We start from the raw sequence: 26285 nt of genomic DNA on the forward strand, positions 1-26285 counted from the left end.
TTCCAAATTTCAAAATAATGAAGCAACATGACTGTTGCACATGAGTGAAGAATCCATTATTAGACACAGCAGTAAAATGTCAAATAGAATATACTACATCAATATTCTTCTGTTCACCTATGGCTCTTTTGATACCCTCTATGTATTTCCTGATGTTAACTGCTCAGACCCTCTTTGTTTTTGCTCCACCCAAAAAATTCCCTGTCCAATGGGAGGAAAAATGTTTAATTAAATGTCCCCAAAGAAGGGACAATGAGGAAAAGCCAGGCATGCCCTGACTAAGGCTGTCTCACAAGCAGGTGGGCTGTGAGCTGCACAGCTGGCTCAGCAAGCAGGAGAGCTCTCTGCAAATGGGATAGGAAGTAAGCAAGAGAGTAAGACTTTAAACAGGATAGAACCATCCTGAATGGGCAAAATAAACTCCAAAAATTTCAGAAACCGCATCTGAAGAAAAGTTCAAGCCACAGTCAGGGGGGATAAAAACGCAACTGGTACGCTGGCAAAGCTCTGGGCACAGCTCAGTTCTTCAGGGAGGAAGCAACTGGAGTTTGTGCCATCGATCTAAGTGTGATTTTAGGTAGCCTGGCAGTACTAAACAAAATATTTCTGTGTAAAGGAGCATAAGATGAGAACAAAGAAATGGGATACCCCTTCAACATTTACTGTTACATGGGTAGGACAGTGGAAGTTTCAGGACATCCAGTGGAAGAGACTTATAATGGCTGATACTTTGGAGGCAAGGGAGAAGGAGTCACAGAAGTGGAAAAGAAGGGATTTTTTTTTTTTAAATTTTTGATCTCTCTAGTATAATCTGCTCTCACTCCTCGCTCAGTAAACATCTGTTTGAGGCCTCACAATAGAAAAAAACATAAAAGGAAAACAGTGAAAAGCAATTGGTGGTAGCAGAAAAAAACCAACAAGGACATACAAAGTTGTGAAAGAAGTGTGGTTACCCCTGCAAAGTGAAAAAAGAAAAGAAGAACCCAACTGGAACCTGTTCCTACTGCAGTCATGGTTTACACAAAAATGAATATAATATATAATGCAATATGTAAAATGTAATATATACATATACGTGCACACAACTATAAGAAATTATGTTCTTTGGCAGGCTCAAACCCCCTCTAGATATGAAAATATTTTCAGATATTAAGTCATTCAATCAAAGAAAAAATAGAAGTAATTCATAATAAAGAATAAACCCTGAAGTTTATAGAATCATGGAATAGTTAGGGTTGGAAATGACCTTAAGATCATCTAGTTCCAACCCCCCTGCCATGGGCAGGGACACCTCACACTAAACCATGCCACCCAAGGCTCTGTCCAACCTGGCCTTAAACACCACCAGGGATGAAGCATTCACAACTTCTTTGGGAAACCCATTTGTCCTGGGTTCAGCAGTAGCAGTCATTTTTCTCCTTCTTGGTAGCTGGTGTAGTGCAGTGTTTTGACTTTCAGCTCGGGAACAGAGCTGATAACAATGATGTTTTGGTTTGGCCAAGGACTTTGTGAGCCTCATGCTCTACCAGGGAGGAGGGGAAGTCGGGAGGAAGCAGAGACAGGACACCTGACCCAAACTGACCGAAGAGGTATTCCATACCACAGCACGTCATGCCCAGGATGTAACTGGGAGTTAGCCGGAAGGGCTGGGAGACTGCAGGGTTGGAGGAGGTATGGGTCGGAGCTTGGTCGGGCTTGGGGGGCGAGTTATTGGTCAGCTGGTGCTGAGGTGTTGTATTCTCTTCCCTTGTTATTTCCTTTATCATTATTATCATTGATGGTAGCAGTAGTGATCTGTGTTATACCTTAGTTACTAAACTGTTCTTATCTCAACCCGTGGGAGTTGCATTCTTTTCGATTCTCCTCTCCGTCCCTCCGGGAGCAGGGGGAGGGCAAGAAAGGGGGGGAAGTGAGTGAACGAATTACCTGACTGGGTTTAAACCACGACACCATTCCAGTGCCTCACCACCCCCACAGGAAAGAACTTCCTCCTTATATCTGATTTAAACTTCCCCCCGTTTAAGTTTTAACCTGTTACCGCTTGTCCTATCACTACAGTCCTTAATGAAGAGTCCCTCCCCAACATCCTTATAGGTCCACTGTTGTATTTAGATCTCTTGAAGGCCTTTGATAAAGCAGAATGGCCTTGCTAAAAAAACAACTTATATCAGAGAAGAAGTTTCAAGAAAATATGAAGACCTAAATAAATACAACATATGAATCTCCATCCATTAGGATAAAAGTTATAAAGACATGCTCCGAAAGATTTCAAATACAAGAAAAGGTTATTTTCTATGTCCCGTGTTGTTCTTTTTATTGAAGTCCTGGAAGAGTCACACCAATGCAACAAATCAAAAAAATGTCCTAAAAGCTTACTAAAACAGTAATGAATTCCATTAATAAATTTTAAAAGTGCTGTCTCTGGATAGTGCGATGTTGCTGGCTGCCACCTCACCCATACTTTTAAAGAAATCCCATGAACTCCAGGCTGTAACATTAAGTTAAACCCACCCAAGAATCCATGACTAGAAAGACACATGAGTTTACATGGTCCAAACAAATGAGATCATTGGGAGCATTACTTCTTCAGTTACACAGAGTTAATTTCTTTCCATTATTTCAAGACAGAGAATTCCCCCATCTGCTCTCCCCTCCACATGGCCAATTCCCAAAGGACTACCCCATCCCTTAGGAACCACCCCTGTTTCCACATTGGGAAGCTTCATCATATGCATAGTACAGAGGTGAAAGAATGACAAATGTTACCCAATGTGGGAAATGAAGTGATAATATCATCTCCAATATCCACAATATCACTTCTCAAACAAAACAATGACTAAATACATTAGAAAATTGTGTCTTAATCTATTTAGGTAAAAAAGATAATACCTCTGGTAATGATCCTCTCACAAAACTATTACTATTAGCACCCAGCTGTTGAAGAACTCATTTTGTAAATGATACTCTCCTGCACATTAGTGGCACAGACAAATAATATATGATCATTTTTAACAGAAAAACTGACAGACAGTTTGGATCAAACCGATTTTATAAACTAATATGTTCTTGGAATTTGACCAAAGTTAAAATGAACAGATAAGATTTAGAGGTCAACCAACCAAAAGGTAATTTAAACTTAACAAATTCAAGTTGTGACTAAGACTTGATAATTCCTGTATGGAAAGTTAATGTATCAACTTGATGTTAAAATTAAGACCTCTTCAAAAGGTTGGGCTTTAAGACCTCTCCAAAGGTTGTTGGGCAACAGCAGAGCTGCCAAACCTTCCTTTCCAAAAGCAATGCCTGTGCAGTCTGGGCTCACCTCTGTGATGCGCAGAGAGGGTGGGAAATGAATCAATAACAATGAGGTATTTCTCTGCTGCTCCACTTTGGGCTTTTTTCTAAAATTATAATGCCTTTGGTTCTGTTGGTTTTGTGTTTTTTTTTTTCCCTCAACGTGAGATAATTCACTACTTTGAGAGAAATTGCCTAAGAAAACAAGGGGTTTTACCTTAAATGTGTTCCTTTGGAAGAACAGCGCATTCTCCCTCCTCTCCTTGAATGTCATATACATCTTTATAATGAACTTTAGCTGACCCTAAGAAGTCATTTCATATGCATAAGCTCAAAAAGATGTAGTTACTGAAATAATAGATTTAGAATGTCATGAAGACCAAGACAATGTTTGCTATTTGGTTGCTTAAATTCATAGCAGTAAGGGAAATAGCTAAAATAGAATTTATTCAGGTAAAAATAGACTTTGCCAGTATATTTAATCTAAAAAAAAAATTTTATGAGCAGAAATAAATACTTTCTACTTTGGGAGGATATAAACTGGATATACTTGGAAAGATACACTGTTCTGTAATAGACACCATTAAAGTGATGCTGCCACATTTCAGTGTCAATATAACCACTAATATAATTTAATCGATCTGGCTCTGGCTATTTCCATAGGGTTTTCCCTACATACTAATGAGTTTCTATTGCATGGATTTTATATGTTAAATTCCTTCTGGTCCTACTAATCATGAGTGTATTGTCTGTTACTTCAACTTCTTACATTTTTTCCTCTATTTTATTAACATCAGAATATAATTAATTCTGGTGAGTGAAGTTAATTGCGTCAAGGAAAACCTGTGGCTGGAAATCTCCCTGTCTCAAATATTCTAGTGTTGGAGACATACCTCCATGTATCTTTCACACAAAACTGACAGATGGAAAAATCAAATGGCAACAGCAGTTGCTGGGAGGAAAAAGAATTCTGCAATCTTATCTTCTCTGTAGTAATTTGTATTTAGCACTGCAGGAATACTGTTACAGATTCTGTCTTGGAGCTGTGCATTAGATGAGTAAAGCAGTTGTGGCCAAGGGGGTGGTAGGGATAGATAGATATGTTACCTGCAAGATGCTGCCAGGTCAGAGCAAAACACAACCTCTGCTCAGCTTTTGGTTTTTCCTCTCTTGCCTATTCAAAAGTCATTCGCATTTTCCACACTGCTCAAATATTTGTCTCTGTATATTTGCCTCTCTGACCTCTGCCTTCTGCTGCACCATCCCCACACGTGGGGAGGGATGATGCCGACAGTTCTCTATATTTTGGATTTTTCAATGCCTGTTCTTCCCCAACACATCCTAGGAACCAGGATTAGTGTGTGCTCTGCTGTATTCCTTCTTCATCCATGCCCAACTCTCAAACTGTCACTGACACACACTATGCTAAAACAAATGTACTGTTTTTAAGACTGTCATCAGTACCAAACAGGGTAATCCTATTATGAGTCATAACACCAAAGTTAGCCCCCATTCCAGAAGTACAACCAAACCATTTTGAAGTGTCTCGAACAGCATCTCCCCGCCAAATATTCCTGCAGAAGCACAGTTCAGAAACATTCCATTAGACATTTTGCTTTCAACTGGATAATTTTGCTGTTAATAAACTGTAATGTGTCAATTTGACTAATCACATCGATAGTCAGCTTTCAACATACACAACTCAAAGAAAAAGAAATTTCTTGGCATTCTTCTAGCACCAGAAGAAATAAATTGAGATTGCCCTTTTGTATCCCAGCATTAAATAGCCCCATGGGAAACTACTTTCAAGAGAGTTAAATATGCATAGTCATTCCGGATTATTATGTGTATGTACACACATATACACAAATTTACCACAAAATACACAAATTCACCGCAAGAACTATTTCTACATAAAATCTCCATTCAGAAGATGAATGTCATATTAAGCCAGAAGCATTGTGTATTCTCTGATTACATTTCGAGCTGAAATTATCTGAAGAAAATTAAAGGGACTGAAAATAACATTTGTTTCCATGTTTACTTAATTTCAAATATTATCTTATAGCCCACACCAGTGTTAACACACCACGTTTCTCTCAAAATCATGAAATATTTGACTTCTAATTAAACCCTTTTAATCTCAATGCTGGATTTTTCTCTCTCAACTTTAACAATGCTTCCATCTATGTTATTCAAGAGCAAGTGGAGATTTTCATTTTTACATTATATAGAAATCATATTATAAATATTTATCAAATGGCTCCCTTTCTCCTTTGCTGTTCACAGATCCATAAAGCCAGCCTTATAGAAAAGATATAGCATTCCCCAACAGTCTGCTTCCTTTTAGGCGTAGCTTTTAAATACAAGATGTGGCAGTGTGCTCTCCCCCCACCAATCTGACCTTTATTTCCCATAACTCTGCACAAGTGATCTCACTCCATAACTAGTGGACAGCCCAGGGCCAATGGAGCTTTCTTGCATGGCAGTGGTCTGCATGCCAAGATCTCCCTTAGACAGAAACGTCTCAAAGTTACTCCTTAAGGTTGAGAGGCTCCTTGCTGCAACAGATTCTTAGTGATTGATAGCATGTTCAACTTTGAAATCTTAGCTAAGCAGTACAAAGAATTGATTGTACATGTATAATCCTTTAGACATGAACTGTTGAACAAGTTTGGGACTAAGCCTGAATCCAGCTGCACCTAAACTTCTCTCTGAGAAAGAGTTTAGAATATAAGGGGGCTTTTCTGAACCTCATGACTCAACAAGAGGGTCTCCCTGAGAATTCTGTCTGACCATGCCTTTTATTTAGTAAATACTCAAGGAAAGTCACTGACATCAGCAAAAGCACAGATACTAAAGGCAGGTGTGAGGCCCTACAAACATGCAAAAGCTGCAGATAGATTTTGTTCTATTTCTAGAACCAAATCTTAATGCATCACTAAACAAAATGAATGCATCTTTGAAGGTATCACATGAGGAAGGAAGGACAGGTAAGGACACTGAGCTTTTGGTAGCAGAGGTGGTTCAACACTTTGTCTTTTCCCAACTGGATATTTCCTTCCCATTGTCCTACCTTTGTATTATTAAAAATATACTGTTATTTCAGAAAACTCTGAGTTTTAGATTAATTTTGCTATGAAACACTACTAATCTATTCCAGGCAATCAGACATAATAGTAACAATTCTTCATTTGACCTTCCAGAACAAAATAATGAGATTTTCTGGTACAGACATCAGTATTTTGCTCAAGGGAGATTTGGTTTGCAAATATATTACATGTTATTATCATCAAAAGCATTAATACATTTATCACAATGAATCTCTCTGAGATTCTTTGTAATATTGAGTCACAGATCCATAAGCAATGAATCAAGGCACATTTTCTGTTTGGCATGAGGTCTCATTCTTCCAATAATCACAAATTACATTAGCTGGTGGAAGTCCCACCTAAACAAGCTGCCACCCTCCTACCAATGCTGCCTGGTTACAGAGGTAAAAAACTATTTTACAGTCCCAACTTGTACCCTGTACTACCTTAATACATGTCTTCTTGGAGCAACACAGGATTACTGGTGCATGTTTGACCAATTCCTGCTAATAATTTAATATTTGTTCTTGTTAAAAAGCCAGCCATAGAGAAAACCAAGGGAAGTAATATTTAGCTTGAGCACGGACAAAGCTACAGGTCTTAGTACTACTAACCAGCACAAAATCATGCTTATACTTTCTATTCTGCTTCTCAGAAGAATACTATTTGTTTTTCAAACATGTCCCCTCTTTATACCAGTGTTTTAGTGTTTTCAAATCCTTTGAAACAAGATATAGCAAGACCATAAAATTCTAATGGCTAGAACACACAATTTTTTTTTGCCTCCAAAATGAGTCAAATGAACACTTACACAATTTACTACAAGTGGGGACAATCCGCCTACAAAACAGAGAGTCCACACCCCATTAGAACATTTAGGATTGAGATATCACTAATGCAAGTCATTTCTTTCAAATCTTGAAGGCAGCATTTTGATTGAAATCATGTTTCTTTTGGAAATATTACTGAAAATTATGTTAGGCAGGAATACATATGGCTTTTCATCAGCGTGAGAAAAAAAGGATGCATTAATGGATGGAAAGAATCTCTTCAATCTTGTATGTTAAATTTAACTTTTTTTTTTTTTTTAATTATATAAATATTTAAAATAAATATTTAATATAAAACTTTGGTGATACTGCAAAAAATCCCAATGCCTATTTTCAGATACAGGCCCTGGAGGGCTGGGCTTTACGTTAAGTCAAGAAAAGTTTTAAACCTGACATAATGAAGCCTAGGTTTTACCCTAGACCTTTTTCTTGCTTCTAAATAACACTGCATTGCAGTATACAAAGCCAAGATTGCTTTAGCTAAAGGTGACAAGATTTATAAATAGGCAATATTAGGAAGCTTTTAGACGTTTTTTCCTTAAGCCATAAGGGTGATAACTTCTGGTAGAGAAAATTAAATATGAAACCACATAAAATCATAGAATCATCTAGATTGGAAAAGACCTTTAAGAGCATCAAGTATAAGCCTTAACCCAGCGCTGCCAAGTCCACCACTAAACCATGCTATTAAGCCACATCTATACATGTTTTAAATACATACAGTGGTAGTATTAAATAACAGGGTGGGGGTGGGGGGTGGGGGGTGGGGGGTGGTAATACATTCCCTGGGCAGCCTGTTCCAATATTTGACAACCTTTTCAGGAAAGAAATTTTTCCTAATATCTAATATAAACCTCCCTGGTGCAACTTGAGGCTGTTTCATCTTACCCTCTTATTAGCTGGGAGAAGATACCAACCTCCACCTTGCTACAACCTCCTTTATGGTAGCTGTAGGGAGCAAGAAGGTCCTGCTGGTCATCCTTTCCTCTGGGCTAAACAACCCCAGTTCCCTCAGCTGTTACTCATAAGACTTGTGTTCCAGAGTCTTCATAAGATTTGTTGCCCTCCTTTAGACACGCTACAGCACCTCAATGTCTTTCTTGGAGTGAGGGACCCAAAACTAAACACAGTATTTGAGGTGTGGCCTCACCAGTGCAGGGAGAAAATAGCTTCCCTAGTCATGCTGGCCAAACTAGTTTGGTACAAGCCAGGATGCTATTGGCTTTACTAAAGTCAAAATAAACAAAAGCTACCACCTTTCCCTCACCCACTAAGCAGGTCACCTTATCACAGAAGGGTGTCAGGTTAGTCAAGCAGGACCTTGCTTTCATAAGCCCATGCTGACTGGGCCTGGTCACCTGGTTGTCTACTACATGCCACATGACGGCACTCAAGGCAAACTGCTCCATAACCTTCCCTGACACGTGACATTGTCCAGGACTCTTTTTGAAAAATCCACGTTTCTGAACTCTCAGGCCACACTGCAGCCCCAGATCACAAGAGGCAACCAGTGCTAAACAAATGGAATATATTTAATCCAAACAAGGCAGAGTTTTAAAGTAAAATTTGTTAAAGGTTGGTAACAGCTAAAAAGGAAACTAATGGTTATCAAAGAGTTAAATAAGTTTTAGTGAGCAACATGCGGTAACAACACGGCTATTTTTTTTCTTTGTTCCAGCTACAGAAGTTCGCAAGTTATGAAGAAAATGTTCTGAACTGCTGAGTTTCTGTAGAGGTACCCACCCACATATTCTGAATACTTGCACATTGTAAATTTTATGATTTAATGAAAAATAGTAACTTAAATTCTGCCCACAGTAAGTAGGTATGGATTTTAGTAGTAAATCTGCATTAAAAGATTCCTATTTTGTATTTGTAGTAGAGAAAAATTATATGCACACATGATAAGTGGTGGAAGCTAGAAAGTCTGTATGTGCACCACTATTGAAGTATTAGAAAAGCTTTTATAAAGAAATCAAACACTTTGCGTTCTTTTACTCTACTACTTCACAAAAACCCTCTCCCTCACCAGTAGCATACTTAGTAAATAATGTGTTCATCCATACTAAGATTTTTTTATTTTTTTTATTCTAGCCCCAAGATACAAGACAAGAAATCCAGCAGATAAAAGGCTTAATATGAACAGAATGAGCTGCAAACGTTCAGAGAATACCAGCTTGGAAGAGACCTCAAGGTTCATTCGGTCCAACTTTTCTAGGTTTCTTTGCAGTTGTCTATTATCTTTGAAGCAGTGTTATGCTTTCATGTCCAACTATTTCATTCCAATTCTTACTTTTTACTTTACAGGATCATAGAATGTTTGAGGCTGGCAGACACCTATAGAGGTCACCTAGCCCAACCCCTCTGATCAAGCAAGGCCACCTTGGAGCAGTTTGCTGAGGACCATGTTCAGATAGCTTTTGAGTATGTCCAAAGATGGAGACTCTACAGCCTCCCTTGGCAACCTGGGCCAGTACTCAGTCATCATCACAGAGAAAAAGGTATTTCTTAATGTTCAGACATAACCTCCTGTTTTTCAGTTTGTGCTCATTGCTCTCGTCCTGAACAAGAGAATGAATATCACTTACTTGACACTGTAATTAACTTGAAGTAGCATTTCTTTCATTGTCAATAGTATTCTTGTGAGACAAAGTAGGAATTTAATTTTTAATGTGGATTTGGTTAATGTTGCATCTGCAGCCAATCTAACATGGGAAGAGGTGGAAGACCTTGGAAATTACTTACTGTGATATCAACAAGTGAGGAAAGGGTGATAACCATGTGGTCACATTTGGAAAAGTAAGTTTCATGTGTTTATAGCTGTAACAAGAGTGTTTCTTAGTAGAAAGTAGCCTAATCGAGCACTCCACTCAAGTAAAATAAATTATTGTGCTACAGGATCAGTTATTACCATCCCCCCTGAACATCTGCATGAATATCACTAGCAGAAAAAACACATGCTTTGTCATTGTGCCTGGGCAGGAGGGAAGCTATTAGAGAGAGAACCGCATTAAAAGGCGAAGAGCCCCGAGCCCCGGCTGCTGGAACACGCGGGACGCCACTGTCCGCGGTGCTGAACGTCGCAGTGTCTGTCAGCGGTGCTCTACGGTCGCGGGAGAGGTCCTGTGGAGCGAGCGCTGCCCCCCGCCACCCCTGGCAGAGAGCAAACCCGGGGGTCTGCGGAGGGCTTCGGCTTCTCTCCTCGGAAGTTATAGCAATGTGGGAGCTGGCTGACAGGGGAAATACGCCCGGCTTAAAATAACATTTCATGCACAGCAAAAGTCTGTTCTGCCCAGAGCGGAACAACTTAATTTTGTTTACCTGACAGTGTTTCAGAGTAAAGAAAAAAGGAAATAAAAAATCAGCATCCCACTTCAGTTCTATAAGAACTGTGTATGGAGGTAGTTTTGCACCAGCTTTTGCTTGTCTGTTGAGGATTATCAGGTTTTATGCAGCTTTCACTGATTATGTCTTTGTGACTGAGCCATTTAAAGAGTCATGAAAACAGGTCATAATCACAAACACATGCTAGTGGGACATAACTGACATCATCATCTTTTTTTTTGTCTTTTTTTTTTTTTTTTTAATCAGTAGATACAGATACAATTGTTCTTCTCCAGGGAAAAAGCAGAAGCTCGGCCACATATCACATTGAAAGGTACATTTTGGCACCTTTCTACACAATAACAAGAAATAAAGTACTTATAAGGAAAAACATTATTTTCAAGTCTATTATGTGTCTTGCTCCTAATTTTTTGATTAAAAATAAACATGCAAGAGGGAAAAAAAAGCAACTAAAGGTGGCACACATTCTGTTTATGTCTTCCTAATACAATAATCTGCAAATTGACAACAGATCTTTTCTGACAGTTCGGAAACTGCCTGTACTACCCACATGCTGTTAGCAAATCCTTTCTATGTTAACTTACAAAACAGTAGCTGACCAAGAAAAGTCTGTTTCCCATCTCATCACTCAAGCTATTTCCTTTCTTTGTCATTCTGCCCATTATATCAGTTTACTACTGGGAGGCAGGCCCAAGGAAACATTGCATACTGTAGCACAAACACTTGGAGGTAGTCTCATCGCTTTTTTCCAACAATGTTGAGAATGATTTATCTGTTTGTAAGCAGAAAGCATGACTTATGACCTGATAATTTGATCTACCTGAAAGGTTCTTGGATTAAGGGGTAATAAGCACTCTGGCAGCGGCCTGGGGAACTAACACTGCCTTCACTGAGCACACATACGTGTCTTATGACCTGGGTAGTGGCAGCCTTTTTGAAAGTCCTTCTAGGACTGGCCAGGGTAAAACAAAGAAAAAAGCCAAACGAAAGGAAAGGGGATCCATTCTTGTTTCAGGTGGGACATTACTAATATGTATCTGGAAAAACTATGGGTGAGATCAGCAGAGTCAACCACATAAGAGCAGTGCAGCAGACTAGACAGTTTGGCCTGACACTTTAAATGAAAATCAATTTATTTAAAGCATGAGATGATATCTCATTGCTAATATTCACAGCTTGTTATCCTCTTAAGTTTACCTTCAAAATACTAAAAAGTGAAATTCTAGACTTCATCAACTCTACAATGTATATAGTATTTCGGGGTTAGCATCATTTTTTTCAGGTTGTGAATTTCAAATTGCTTAGTACACTGCTTTATTCCTTCCTTATACATAGCTGATAGGGGATTTTATTTCTTTTCATTGTTTCTTATTTTATTTTGTGGTTTGTGTTATGTCTCAATGCCATGGCTGTTTTAACACAAATACATGTTGATTGGATGTGAACCTCAAAGAAGGATATTTTTAGTGACAAATATTCAGATCAAATTGAGTGTACTTTATTAAGCATAAAAATATGCCTAAAATGGAGAAAACTTTTCCAAGAGATGCATATGTTACTTCCCAAATAATTTTCCAGAACAGTAATCATTCCTCTTGCTATTTCAGCCACTGCACACCAGAAAAGGCTTACTAATAGTTCTGATTTTCCTTAAACTATATTATCTGCAAATATGTTTTAGAAGTTTAATAACAGAGCAACTGATTTCCAGCTACCTAGAACCATTCAAGTTACTTCTGATCAATCATTGTAAGTTTGAAATAAATTAGCCATTTTCCTCAGTTGGATTCTTACCAATCCTTAAGCCAGAGAGAGGAAAATAGAGGTGGTGCCAGTCAAAAATAAAACAAACAAACAAACAAATCAGTTGTGGCCTTGTTTACTACCTGGCATCTTTGAGCCAGCTAACAAAAGGACATGCATAACTGTAACAAAATGCTATTGAGGAATATAAAGAAAACCTGAGGAGTTTTTTTCCTTTCAGCACCCACAAGCATTCAGGGTCTCACATTCCAGATGACACTGTTCCTCTGCCATAAAATTGAGACAAAATACACAGGAGAATTTCTGGAAATTATCGAGACCTGGAGGTAACAGCAAAAATAAGGAATTGCTTCAACTGTGGGTTTTTTTACCTTGTTAGTCTAGTAGTTCCTTTTCTGTTTGACAAGTTTCTCACCAGCATTTAATTTTGAGGGCAACAGTTTTCTGCAGTTATGAAGGTAGCCAGCTGATTTAAAACAAGTTCAAACTTGATTCAAAGGTATAATAATTAATGATTTATCAAACTTCTGAGTTTTAGACTCAGACAATTAGGTTGTCTCTCTGAATCAAAATATGATATCCACAGCCAGCAGGGCTAAGCTACCACTTTTTGAAACCAAATACATAAAAGGCATACATGAAAGCTTCCATCACCCTCTATCAACAGTGATGAAATGATTGATGACATGGCCGGTGTATCACACTGGCCAGAGGCAAAGCTCATTTGCGTAGCTATACCCATCTCATGGGAACCAAATGGCTTTTGAAAAATCATACGAAAGCTGCTAACCATGACAATTATAGTACTGCTGATCAGAAAACATCCCCTTTACCGGTGAGCTGAATAAGAACTGTTCCTTGTACCTCCCCTCCAGCTCACTTCTTTAAAGGTACTCTAAAACTGTTGCTTTGTGTTACAGTTATTTTCTTGGCTAGGACAACAGGAAAATGTCGTATTTGATGAATTCACAAAGTTTTTGTGATTACAAATGAATAAGTGTCTGATTATTGGGAGTGCACAGCTCCCCTGCACTACGTCTAGCAGGGCTCAGGCCATCACTGTTAACTCCTCCCAAGGTTAGGGCTCATGCTGGTGCCCTGCCTTCCCAGCCCACACACAAGCTGTGCAAGAGCTGACAAAAGGCCTCACCTTTAATTCTGGGGATTTTTCTTGGTTGGTTGGTTAGCTTTTTTACTTTGAGTGTACAGGATTTTCTCTGGATTTCAGTTTCCTATTACTTTTTCTACTTCCTGTTTTCACTTTTTTACTTTTTTTTTTTTTTTTTTAGGAATAGAAAGATTTCAAAGGAGAGAGAGGAAAAATGCTTCTGAAACTCAGGCATCTCTCAGTCCTAATAATTCCCCATCTTGCCCTACAAGTCCCTCAGCTTTGTAGTAATAGTGTAAATGAGCTCAAAGATCTCCTCTTTCAACTACAAATGACCAAATGCCGTTCTTCACTCTCCAGCTACAGATCTGCAGATACTGACACTCTCTGCTGTCCTTCAACAGTCTGCATAAACCTTGGGTTTAGGTATTATTCATCCAAGTCATCATTTCAAAATTCTACCTCACCACAACTGCTGGTCCAATGTACTGGTATAAATAGATACGTGGTGCACATGGTTTCAATACCTATCTGGCCACAGTGACATTTGGTAGCCCACAGGTTCTTACTCATTTTTGGGTCATGAGGTGCTTTCTGGTTTTCATTATTTAATTAACCAACTACATTTTTGCCTCCTGGAACATTTAAGATACAGATGAGGATCTAGCAAACCCAAACACTGAAAGGCTTGTGATGAGAAAGGAAATTGAAAACCAGGATTAGATTCCAGTTGAATTAAGTAGCTGTGTTGTGACAGTGGTTTCTCAAAATTCTTCATAAATTTTTCTCTTCCTTCTGCATCAATGTTTATTGCTAACATGTTTTGATATGTGTCCTGGGTTCACTACTACTACTAACGATAAGGGAAAAAACAAGGGGAGAGAATATAAAAAAAGGGAAAGGGAAAAAAACAATAAACCCAAATGATGCACAATACAACTGCTCACCACCTGCTGACCGATACCCAGCCTGACCTGAGCAGCAATCTGCTCTTCCAGGTAACTCCCCCCAGTTTATATACTGGGCATGATGTGCTGTGGTATGGAATACCTCTTTGGCTAGTTTGGGTCAGGTGCCCTGTCTCTGCTCCCTCCCTGCTTCTTGTGCCCCTCCTCACTGGCAGAGAAAGAGAGACTGAGCAGTCCTTGGTTGGGGAAAACATTACTTAGCAACAACTAGAACATTGGTGTGTTATCAGCATTGTTCTCAAACTAAAGCCAAAACACAATGCTTCACCAGCTACTGAGAAGGAGAAAAATGACTGTTACAGCTGAACCCAGGACAACATGCTAGTTGTTTAAAACCTCTCTGAAAAAGAAATGGGAAAACTTCCAAAGAGTCCAGGTTTCAGTCTTCCTCTCTCCTCCCAACTTTTCAGAGAAAGACTGCCAGACAGCAAAAGAAATCTAGGAGACCCCATGTTGCTCAGCACAACATACATTTGTGCAAAGACTAGCAATAGGTATATTAGGGCACCAGGAGCACTACTAATGCAAAAAAATATATAATAACAACTAATTTGCCCATTTTAAAAAGTTTTAGTTCTGGAATTCTGGCCAAATTGAGGACTTGGGAGATGGATGTGTCTGACTGCTTGGTTATTCCCCAATTCACCCTTTCACCCTCCCCCCCCCCCCCCCCCCCCCATCCCAGTTTCCATCTGGGGTCTTGTAAGCACAGAACTTCAAGAGAGTGTGTCATTACAGATGGTTTCTCTGCTTAGATTTTTCTTTTCTTTTTCTTTTCTTCTTCCTTTAGTTTACCTCATACCTGAGCAAAAATGCAGCTTAATCTCATTGGAGCATTTAATTCTGCCGAAGTCTTTATTTCATTACAACAATCAATTACTCTGCAGGTCATATGTCAACAATTCAAGATTAATTGCCCCTGTTTTGCTCTGTCCTTATCCCTGCCCTGCTCTGAATATGACAGTACCAATTCCAAACTAAAAATATGTGACCTTTGCCATCAGGAAGGCATATACGTATTATACAGGAACATACTCACTACTGCATACGATCAGTCTGTCCTTAGTGTATGTGTCCAAGGGCTACCAAGGATGACCCAGCCCAGCTGCAAGAGGAAATGCACTGATAGCACTTCTGTGCACACAACGGAGCGCTCAGCCATGCACCCTAAAAACCAAGACCATGATTCACACAGGGCCACCACTATTTTACTTCACCAGGAGCAATCAGGAGACAAACTATACCAAACAGTGTTGCTGCCTTTTTGCTTTGTATCAGTAGCTGTTCCCAGACCTTACCCACAGAGTGCCTCCCCACCAGATCTCACACCTTCAACCATCTCCCTCTTAGGGCACCTGCTGAGCCCCCACACTGAAGGCTTCTCCTCACTTCTGTCATCTGCTCCCTACTTTCGTGGTGCCCTGCAGACCTCTCTAATGCAGACAGAAAAACATTTTAATTCAGTAGGTCTCATTTTTAGAAGTTTGTGATGTCTTTGAAACATCATTTGCCTGGAGTTACAATGCCTCATCCCAGAACTGAGAACCATCCTGCACATCAAAGTATGGGTCCCTCACAGCCTTGGTTATCACAGTAATCAAAGACACATTAAATAGACTGGGGTTCCTTTGCCTTCAGAGCAAACTGCAGGGTTTTTCAAAGGTTATTGACAGTCTTGGCACTAGAAAAGTGAAAGAAAATACTCCCATACTTGCATTAAACAAGTAGGAAGAAAAATTTCATTAATACAAATTAAGTAGCAATTCTAGTATCCAAGCTTATTTTTCTCACAAACAAATAATTCTGAGGCTTACTCATTTTACTTTGAAGATACTGAAAATGCATCCTTTCCCAAACCAGGTTACTGCTGGAGAACCTCTGAGAGAATCCGGGAGACACTCTGCGCAGCGTACGAGGGACCTCTTGTGGTGGCCAAGCTGCTGGCCTAGCTCTCCCGTATGGCAAATGCCAGTAGCAGATAAAAATTTATATCCAGATTTATACCGCTCATTAGAAGAACCTCATTCTTTTAATACATGAGACCATGAGTGTATAACCCAATATCACAACCCAGTCTATCATTCTGGTCTCCAGCTCTGAACACAAGGAAGGCATCTAAAAATAACACAGTGCAGTCTCAGTAATATTTTATTAAATGCTGTCCAATCTAATGCAGCCTGCCTAACCACAGTGTCACAAAAATAACAGCTGCTGGAAAGAGCTCATCTAGCTTCAATTGAACGTGGTTGAATGGAGGAAAGAGTCAAAATGTCTCCGTAAGTCCAAGACCAGGGTTCTTTGAACAAAAAAGCTCTGTTTGATCTGTGGGCCTGTGTTGTGCTTCACATTCAGTGGCATTGCTCCAATGCCGCAACTGAAGGCACTTAAACTAGCAAACATCTCTTCCTTGCATAGCAGCTCCACCTACTTGAAGAAACCCACTATCAATGATTTCTAGATACTTGTGGTGACTTCAGAAACCACCAAATAGCTGTCCTATGGCTGGCAACAGAACTTCCTATAGCTGAGCAATACACCCTCGTAGCAGGGATCCAAATAACGTGTTTGTATCTCTCCCTGTGCATCTTGGTCCTGCTTCTATTTAACTATGACAATTTCCATCCCATGTACTTTCTTTAAAATATTGAACTATTTCATGTACTCTAGTCTACAGTTCCCTCAAATCTGATATATTCTGTCACAAAGCTGAAAGCAGTATTTATAGACTCTATGTCTGCTGATTTGTTGACCTAAAAGATCCCACTCCACTTGTTTTCAAAAAACAGGCTGTGTACTTGGGTTTCTAGTTTTGAGTCGCATTAAAAGAAGTTCAGCCTCCAGCCACTTCACTGGTCACCCAGTCTGCAAGGTGGAACGAATATTTATTTCAAACCCAATTTTAATTTTTAATCTCTAGATAACTTCTTTAAGTCTCTTTTAGGGGAAAAAACCCAACCAACCAACCACAAAATACCAAAAACCCCAACCAAAACCAAACAAAAAACAACACAAACAAACAACATTTGTTTGTAGGAAAATCACCACAACTTAGGCTTTTGGAGAACACAAAGTGCTAAACACATGTGAAGATCCCTGCTTTCTGCAGAAGAACACACCACCATTTGGAAACACCTATTTCCCATCAAAAACATTGCTAATATCTGCTGAGATCCAGGTCTAACATGCACAGTCACACATTCAACTGTACTTACAAGAGGCACATCTACTAGCACATTTTTTTGAGCCACTACTACTCCTGTGAAAGTCTCTCTTTCATGATTAGCCCATAATTTCACCTTCATTTGTTCAAAGTCCTAGAAAGAAGCCCAATGAAAAGCAACAAATAGGAAAAATGGGCCCAATCGCTGTACTCACCGGTGTGCTGCTGTCGGAAAAGGTGTTCATGCTGATGGACCTGCTCATCTTGTCAGAGGAGAGGGAAGGTGGGGAGGGACTGCGCTTGTCCAACTGCTCGTGGTGTGGCAGGTCCTGGCGCTGCAGGTACTCACGCCATGCTCGCTGGATGCTGAGGCAGACACCGAGGCAGAGGGGTGCAGCCACAAAAAAGGATGTAAAATAAATATTCTTGACTGAAGAGGTGGGCTTGGGTGGTTTTCTCTCTTTGTTTTTTTCTGCACTTTGGTTTTTAATTTGTGTAATGATCACATATAACTACCCTCCATAGGTCTTATATTAGTCACTACTAGTATAACTTGAGGTAGTAGAAGCAATTCCTTATTTCAGATCTCTAAACCTACAGAAGTGATTTAAATTTGAAACTGCACATAACTCAGCAAATCTCTTACATCTTGCAAACACGATTTTGCATTTATCTGTTTTAAAGAATTAACAGCCTTCGACATACCAGCTTTCAGTTTATAAATGCAGGTATGGTTGGAAATTCAGAACCAGACCAATATCCTTTAAAATCTCCTCCAAAGAAACATTTGGGAATTGTGATAGGATCTCTGCTTCTGAACTCAAAACTTTGACCAGATTTCTAAAATCTGATGTGAAGTTCCGTAAACAAATTCTGTTTTCTGTGCCAGCCAGCGTCTGGTGATTTAGAGGAAACTGGGGTAGCTCTCACCAGGTGGCAGTGCTGGACCACCCGTGCCTTTCTGGAGGTGCCAGGGAAACCAGTGAATGATGCTGGGAACTAAAACTGCGTTTACAATAGTAATGGCATTGACACAAAGTATGTGGGTGTTCTGTGAATTCTGCAGAAAGGCTGTGCTAAAATCTGGCCTGAGGCTCAGCAGCAGCGCACTGCAATGAGCTAGAAAGGATGTCTGAGTAATTGAGAGTTTATTCAGGGTGATATCAAGTCAGTAAAGCCTTCAGTATGTCTGTTAATCAGGTACAGTACCCTGGCCTTCACTTAAGCTGTTCTCAGACTAGCAGGGGGTGCAAAGCTCTTGTCTGGGCAGCTCTGCAGGGAGCAGGTGGGAGCCAGTGTTCTTCCATCCTGCCTGCTCCCAAAGGGCTTGGCACTCATTCTTACTGCTGCGATGTTCCCTGGTAGGGGTTCCATGCCCAAAACCAGCCTGTCCCTGCTACCACCCACAGTTCTTGCACCCAGAACAGTGCTCACTCCTGAAGGAAACTTGCCAAGTACGGTATGGTTCAAATCAAAGGGTCCAAAGCCTTTAGCACAGATTTACTTTGCCTTAAGAAGAGTTTTTTTCCCTTTCCATTGCCTTTTTAACAACTGTCATTTCTGCTTCCATCTCCATAAACCAGAAAAACGTTTAGCATCCAGACACTGCTGAAAAGGCTTTTGACACTGGCATGTCCAACTTCTTGGTTTTGCAGGAGGAGGAGGAGGCTCAGCACCAGCACACCTACAACTTCTCATTGACTGCAGCGCTGGGAACTCCAGAGAGTGGGAAGTGCCTCTTGGCATGTAATTTTTACTGGTCAGAGAACAATGCTCCCAATGTACATGATATTTTGAACATCCCAAGGTTAAGGAAGTCACATATATGTATTTTGTTATTTTTTTAGGACAATGGCATATTCGAAACACAACTATGTTGTTAAAACCTCACCAGGATGGTTGCATTTCAGAGCCAGTCAGGTAGGTTAAGGCCTGTGTTGTTTTCATACAACAGCCCCAAAAAGGACAGAAATATCTACCAGAGCTCCCAAGTGTGAGTGCCAATGGAGAAGCTTTCAGTAAATGAACTTTGCTTAATAACCCCCCCATCTTCACAGCTCAAGTATTTACACTTTGCATTGTTTCTGTTTCAAGGTTTACTGCATAATACAAGTAGTATTTACACATTTATATTTACATCTACTTCCTATTTTAAAGCTTGGGATCATACTGAGGTTAAGTCATAACTACCCTTCTAGAAAGCTCTCTGAAAATTTGTTCTTTTGTCTGGCTGCATGACTGAAGGACACTGGCTGGATTTTAATTTGAAGCTTCATGTCTTTTTAATATTTTAATATAGCATTAATATTTTAATGTCCTGCAGTAGTGAGTTAGCTGTAGCTTTTCAAATGAAAGTGAAATTCAGTGTGTAATGTAGCAATGCATACAACTCAGTGTAAAGCTGTGCCTGATGTAGCAAAACTTTGCCATTTTAGCTCCCAAGTAGTTGGGGGCTTCAGCATAAAGATGTTCATATTTTTTTATGCAAGTGGAGCCATTTTAAGCTTTCTCTGCCTGCTGGGAAGTCCATAGGGAACATATTGTTGCAGAGTTAGTGCTTACTGAATGGAGCTAGCACCTGCACCAGGGCTGGAGAAGCAACACTGAAAGAGGTACAAAGAGGAGTCCTCTGCTCTGATAGACATGGGTAAGTTTTAAGTTACATCCCCAGTATTACTACCTGTTCTGTTACAGCACAATCAAGCCTTTTAGAATAATTGACCCCATGGTAAACTATACAACATGTAGAAATGTATTACAAAGACTAAAATTATTGCATTTGGAAGTTGTGGAGTTCATTACCAGAACCATTACCTTATCTCTTCCTTCCAGGTGATGCAGCTAGGCGTCATGCATATGCCTTGGCTGAGGGCTACCAAATGCCTCACTTTCCAGCAAAAACATCCAGATTTCTTACTGACATAGTTATGAGGCACCCCCCCCAGCTCGGAACCCTGGGTTCCTCAGACTTACACGACTTACACCTCCATCCCCACGCAAACCAAAAACTGCTTCTTGCAGAGGAGTCCCATGAGCTGCCTGGGGAACTTTAACCAAGCTTCATGTTAGATGTGAATACTACCACTGAAAAGACTCCTATTTACTTCTGCTATAGTTCTCCCCCCTTGGATGTTTTCTGTATATATGAAAAATCTAGCAGATTCTCAAATATTCTTTAGTTTCACAGAGGAAATCACAAAATTAGTGCAACTCTGAAGTTTAACATTTGAAACTCAGTTCAAAGAGAATATTCACTTACTTAAAGGTAGACAAGAGCTTAGTTAAATTGCTAAATTGAGGCTTTTTTAAACTTAAAGTTATGAAGAAATCCACAATGGGTACAGTCTTGATTCTGCAGTTCAAGAATTGGACAAACTCTGCTGTATTCAAAGGCAGAAATGATATTCTTCATTACTTACATTTTCACTTTTGATTCCAAGGGCTGTAAGTTGATATGATATTTTTCAATATTATTTTCTTCATCCATGGCAAGGTGATGGCTATGAAAAAGAAAAGGAGTTTGAATTGTCTCAGCATGACATTTTTGTAATCACTATGAATTAATTCTGAAATTTTGACAAGAGCATATAAGAGCTGCTTATTATAAAGCGTCTTCAGAGGAAGGCATTTGGGTTCCTGTGTCCAGCCCCATTTGACTGTTAACACAAAGTATGAATTTGGATCCATTTTCCAGATCAGTCTTCCCAAGTCCTTGCACTAAACCTGGATGCCATAGCTCCAGAGACAGACACACCCAGCAAAGAGACTGCTGCAAATAAAAAAATGACCGGCAAATATAATAGATATTCGTGCCAAATTAACTTTCATCCCTGGGGCTACATTTGAAAAGCTGGAGAGTCAAATGGAAAGTAACAGTGGTAATGCTGGTAGCAAATGAATTACATCAGCAAAAGCCATACAGGAATATGAAGAAAAGATTCTTTGTAATAAATCATGATCGAGGAATTGGTGCTGCAAACCAATTGCTTTGAGAAAGCAATTTCAAAATGCTAGAAGATCAAAATCAAACATCTTGGGACACTGCTTTGGATGGGACTAGCAACATGAATATTCACGTGAATATTTGTAAGATTAGACCCCAACCTGTGGAGTTTTTGAGACTTTACTGGGCACTTAATTACACCATTCAATCAGCAGCAGTTTTCAGAAATTATCCTCCTGTAACTAAAAATAAGAATTATTTATGGGGAGAGATGCAAAATCTTGAATATTTAGTGTATTACTAAGTGAAAAAACATTTTCTGCAACAAAGAGACTGTCCCTCATAAAGGGCTTGTTGCCTTAGAAAAGCCATTTCACTTTATCATGTGCAGAAATCACACATTTACCTTTGAAGCAAGTCTTTGCCATCATTGACCTGTCCCAAGCTGTGCTGGAGCCTTTTGAGCTCTTCCTACGAGGAGAGAAAAAACATTTCAATGTGCTTATGGGAAGTCCTTGGTTGACATTGTAGATTCCATCTCAACCTCAAAACATTGTGAATCAACCACTAAATAAAACAGTTCATGTCTATGGGATTGCTTTCAAATGTAGATATCCAAAATAATTACAAAGAAACCAATATATTTATCAATATGTCCTGCACAAGTCTGAAAAAAATATAAGATCTAAAAGAAAAACAATAGGCAGAGCAAAACAGGAAAGCATTCTTTCATGTCTTAAGTGTGTGTCTGCTTTGATTTGATAGAAGAAGGTCTTGGTAAGAGGGAAGAGAGCATCAGCTCATACTTTCAGGCACTTGTCTTTGTTCTGCAATCAAACAACATTCAGTCTCATAATTAAGAGAGTCACTGGCTGAGATTTACAGCCTGATTCCTTTACCAGGATATTTGCATCAGATCCTGTTTCAATAGCAGAGATGTCACAAATTTAACTGCAGATGCATAGCTGGGGTTCCCATGCTAATGTTCTGAGAAAAATCAGCACAGAGATTTGGCTTTAAGAAATAAATTTTATCTGACTGGCAAAGTTTTACTATTCAGAAGGGGTGGGAGCTGATGTGTGAATGAGAACCTGGTGCAATGAAGTGCATGATCCAGGAGATGCAATTCCTGGGCTGAGCTTCCTGTTCCCTTGCAGTGCACAGTCCCACAGAGTGCCCTGGAATGCGTGGGACATGCATGGGCAGAGCACACATGCCCGGTCTCCCTAAAGCTGGGCTGACAAGCAAACACTGAATCCTCCAGAGTGCATCCCTATGATGCAATACAAAGAGCATTACCACCTCGAGATGCAGGGATGTGCCTTCAGGTTTGTGTTTATGCATCAACTGTTTGATAATTAAGCAACATTGAAAGATGAGAAGTCTATGCAAAACACAAAGATGTTAACTCACTTCTTACAGCTCATTAAGTTAGGAATCAAATGTAAAAGCAAAAGCTACTGAGAGTAAGGAAGGAGGATAATTTACTTAATACCTACCTTGTGTACAGGTACAGGATTTCCAGAAAAGCTAACATTAGAAAGGCAAAACAAGGATATTCTCCTCTTCTATATCTTATCTGACCTGGGGATAAATCAAAGATTTTTGTTTCCAATAAAACTGCTGCTGCCTCCAGGAGCACAGCAGATCTCCCTTCTGCTAGCTCTCCTTTCTGCTTTCCCAATTAAAGCCGATTTTGTGAAACAGAGAAATTTTACGTGGCGCTTTTTAATCCTGTACAGGATTCAGCCCTTTTTGACATGAAACAAGATCACAGTTGGTAGCTGATTTATTCCTAATACAGCTTTCATTTCCTCCCAGCCTTGGAAGGACTATTACTGCAAAATATATTTTATGTATAAACTAGATTTGTCAAGATGACAAGTTAGAGTTTTCCCCAGTCTTTGCCCCTCTCGGTCTCCATCGCAGCATCATTTTGTGGACACGCTGCAGCTGATAAAGCACTGCAGATGATTTGGGAGGCCTGGCTGCTGCCTACTGCTCATCAGCCATTGGAAATGATCCACTCCTGAAAGTCCTTTTTATTTTTGCTTTCCTTTTTTTATTACCTGCTCTGGGGAACATTCTCTTCCTGCATATTAAAACCAAGCAACTTCCAAAATTGTTTCCTTTGAAGCACAGTTTATTTTAGAAAATAACTTTTTCTTCTCTCATTATTTGGCTGGTCATTTTTTCAGCACACTCCAGAGCTGTGTACAGTAATTTAGAATGTGAAAACAATTTGCAATTGACTTTATATATAACTCAGGGTGACAAAACCTGCATGACTTACATAAATCATTTCTTGTGTTTGACATCATTTTCTATTAACCTCAGGGTGAAGACTGAACAACAACAAAAAGTAAACACACTAAAATTGGTTGTGACATTTTTGACTATTCAGTCTTTCAATTAAACATCACTGGACTGTTTTATAAAAGCCCTAATATAAGGCAACTGCAAAACGGGCATAGCAATGTTTGCATAACTGAGGAGAGAAGTAGACATAAAATCTATACTAATTTCAGTTTTGAGTCATTAACCATGAAGTATTGATTATTGCTCCTTGAAACAAAATTTATGAAGCTAGCTATGCTGCTGTACCCACAGAAAGTGATTCAAATGCTCAGCCCTCAGCCCCCAGCACGGTAACTGATGGGTGGCAGTGACAGCCCCGATGCTGCTCTTCCAACCCACAGCCTTAGGAGATGCATCTCCCAGACTACACCAGGAGTGACCCAGCTGCAAACTCCAACTTCAGAAAATTAAATTGGAAGGGATCCATACTTCCGTTGGAACACATGATGAATTACAATGCCTCTACAAACCCAGTTATAATGTAAACATATTGTAAAATTTACTGCAGTTTTTGTTTTCCTACTTCGTATACTTCAAATACAGACATTAGTAGCAATCAGGTAGCTACAGACACATATAGATACCTAAGGAAAAAAAAACAAACAATGAGAGCTTGAAGTGCAAGAACAGTGTTAAAAGCAAACATCCTTTTCTAGTCTTTAAAAGCTGCATTCTACTTATGCATTATTTTTCAGCCTGTATATCTGTACTTTCAGGAAACTATTGTAATGACCTTACTATTGTCAGGAAACCCTGTAACCTTGTGGGACAGAAGAGGCCAAAGGGCTCAAATCTGTAGGGTCTTGACAGGGAGAAGCCTGCTTAAAAGATCTGTCTTGAGCTGCTCTGACCTGGCTGCCAGCGCAGTCCACACATTATAAAAGCCTGCTTGGCTTTGCTGTCAGTGTTTAGAGAAAAAAGATTTTGGGTCCCTCTGCCTTTCTCCTCTGCAAATCAGCTGTTTGGCTCCATGCAGCCCAAGTATAGGTTCTATGTGTGCATGGCCAGTGCATACACACAGAGCATAGATTTAGCAACCTCACCCAGCTGTCTTCAGCAATTTTCAGGGTCTTTTTTTTTAATTTAGGGACCCAGAGATCTCTGTAGACTTTGCTTGGTCCATGTCTGGGCTTGCAATGAAATGTCACCTCTCGTTTGATCAGCCACAGAGATGATGCCAGCAGATACAGGGTCATCAAGGCAGGCAGAGGAGCAGAAACCTAAGACAAACCAGACGCACTAGTCTCTAAATTCCATTTGAAGAAGTCTGCCTTAAAAACCAATTATTAACAGAAATTCTAAGGAAAGAAATCTGCAGACATTAAACCACACCTAGATAAATATTTACCTCCAGTACCAGGCAAGGATTCTTTTTTTATTGCTATACCCAAAAATCCATTCGAGTCTGTGGAGCTATTTGAACATATCGGCTTAGACTAGCACAGAGAAATCAGGGCAGTGGCCACATATTAAAAATTAATTTTCAAAATCCTTTTTGGACATGCATGCTATTGTTTGAGTATCTCTGCCTAAGAAGTCTGTCTCTTGCTGCTGAATATACAATAGTGCTTCCCAAGAGGTCAGAGAATGGAAATGAGAAGAGAAAGCTCTGATTTCAGTAGAACCACAGCCCAAAGATTGTAGTAAAAAAGGTTCCCCCCCAGCTGTTTTGGGTAGTTCTCTTTCATTGGTGCTCTTCCAAATTTCAAATGAAATTTTCTTGAATGATGGTTTTCTCTTGTGCAGAAAAACTTCCAATCATGTGCATTTTTTCCTCTCCTTACTTCCAGGTCACTTGATGAAACACCATGATGCCAATTTGAGATCTTCCTGACACAGAAAGGCCACAGTGACCAGAGAAACCCTACACTAGAGTGGCATGGCTGCTTTTGCGCCATCAGAACAGGATGCAACCTTCATTTTTGGCTGCAAGGTGCTAGTGAGCACAGGGAGGATACTGGAAAAGGGCTGGAGCATGAGCACTGCTTGACAGCACCTGGGTAAGATGCAGGAGGGAGGAGCACAGCCCAACTGCTGCCTTGAAGAAGAACTATGTCTCATCAGTCTGCCAGTGCTGTGCAGGGAGGGAGCTAGAGCCAAAAGCTTTAATATGAGAATATCAATATGGATCACTGGAGCTTTCGCAGCTGCTCCTGCCAGTGAACACGTTAGTCCATCATATCGTTCCAGAGCCACTGCATTTAAAGACAAATGTACAAGTTCTTCTCTGTTGCACTGACACAAGCATGTGCAAACCCGATCATTCCTTTCCCAGCACCATTCCTGAAGTGATGTCATGGCTAGGACAAGCACAGCTGAAGGCAGTCTGAAGCCAGAAACACTGCAGTACCTTCTGCCATGAAGGCCAGAAGCTGTGCAGGATTCATCCTCTGATCAAAGCCACCTGATGCCTCTTTCTGTCA

At 39.8% G+C, this 26285-nt stretch overlaps 1 protein-coding gene across 1 annotated transcript in view; it reads right to left on the reverse strand.

The window, feature by feature from the left end:
- The window catches only part of SCHIP1 (schwannomin interacting protein 1), a 189877-nt gene that overhangs the window by 113474 nt on the left and 50118 nt on the right, over positions 1-26285 (reverse strand). Inside the window, exons 2-4 of the mRNA XM_061452636.1 lie at positions 21911-21975; positions 20981-21061; positions 17777-17927 (exon numbers count right to left, since the gene is read on the reverse strand). Coding sequence (XP_061308620.1) covers positions 17777-17927; positions 20981-21061; positions 21911-21975 — 297 coding nt within the window. The remainder of the gene's footprint in view (positions 1-17776; positions 17928-20980; positions 21062-21910; positions 21976-26285) is intronic.

Source organism: Pezoporus flaviventris, unplaced genomic scaffold (assembly GCF_033815535.1).
Source record: "Pezoporus flaviventris isolate CSIRO_AGI_PZ_B2104156 unplaced genomic scaffold, CSIRO_AGI_Pfla_v1 ptg000013l, whole genome shotgun sequence".
NCBI classification, from domain to species: domain Eukaryota; kingdom Metazoa; phylum Chordata; class Aves; order Psittaciformes; family Psittacidae; genus Pezoporus; species Pezoporus flaviventris.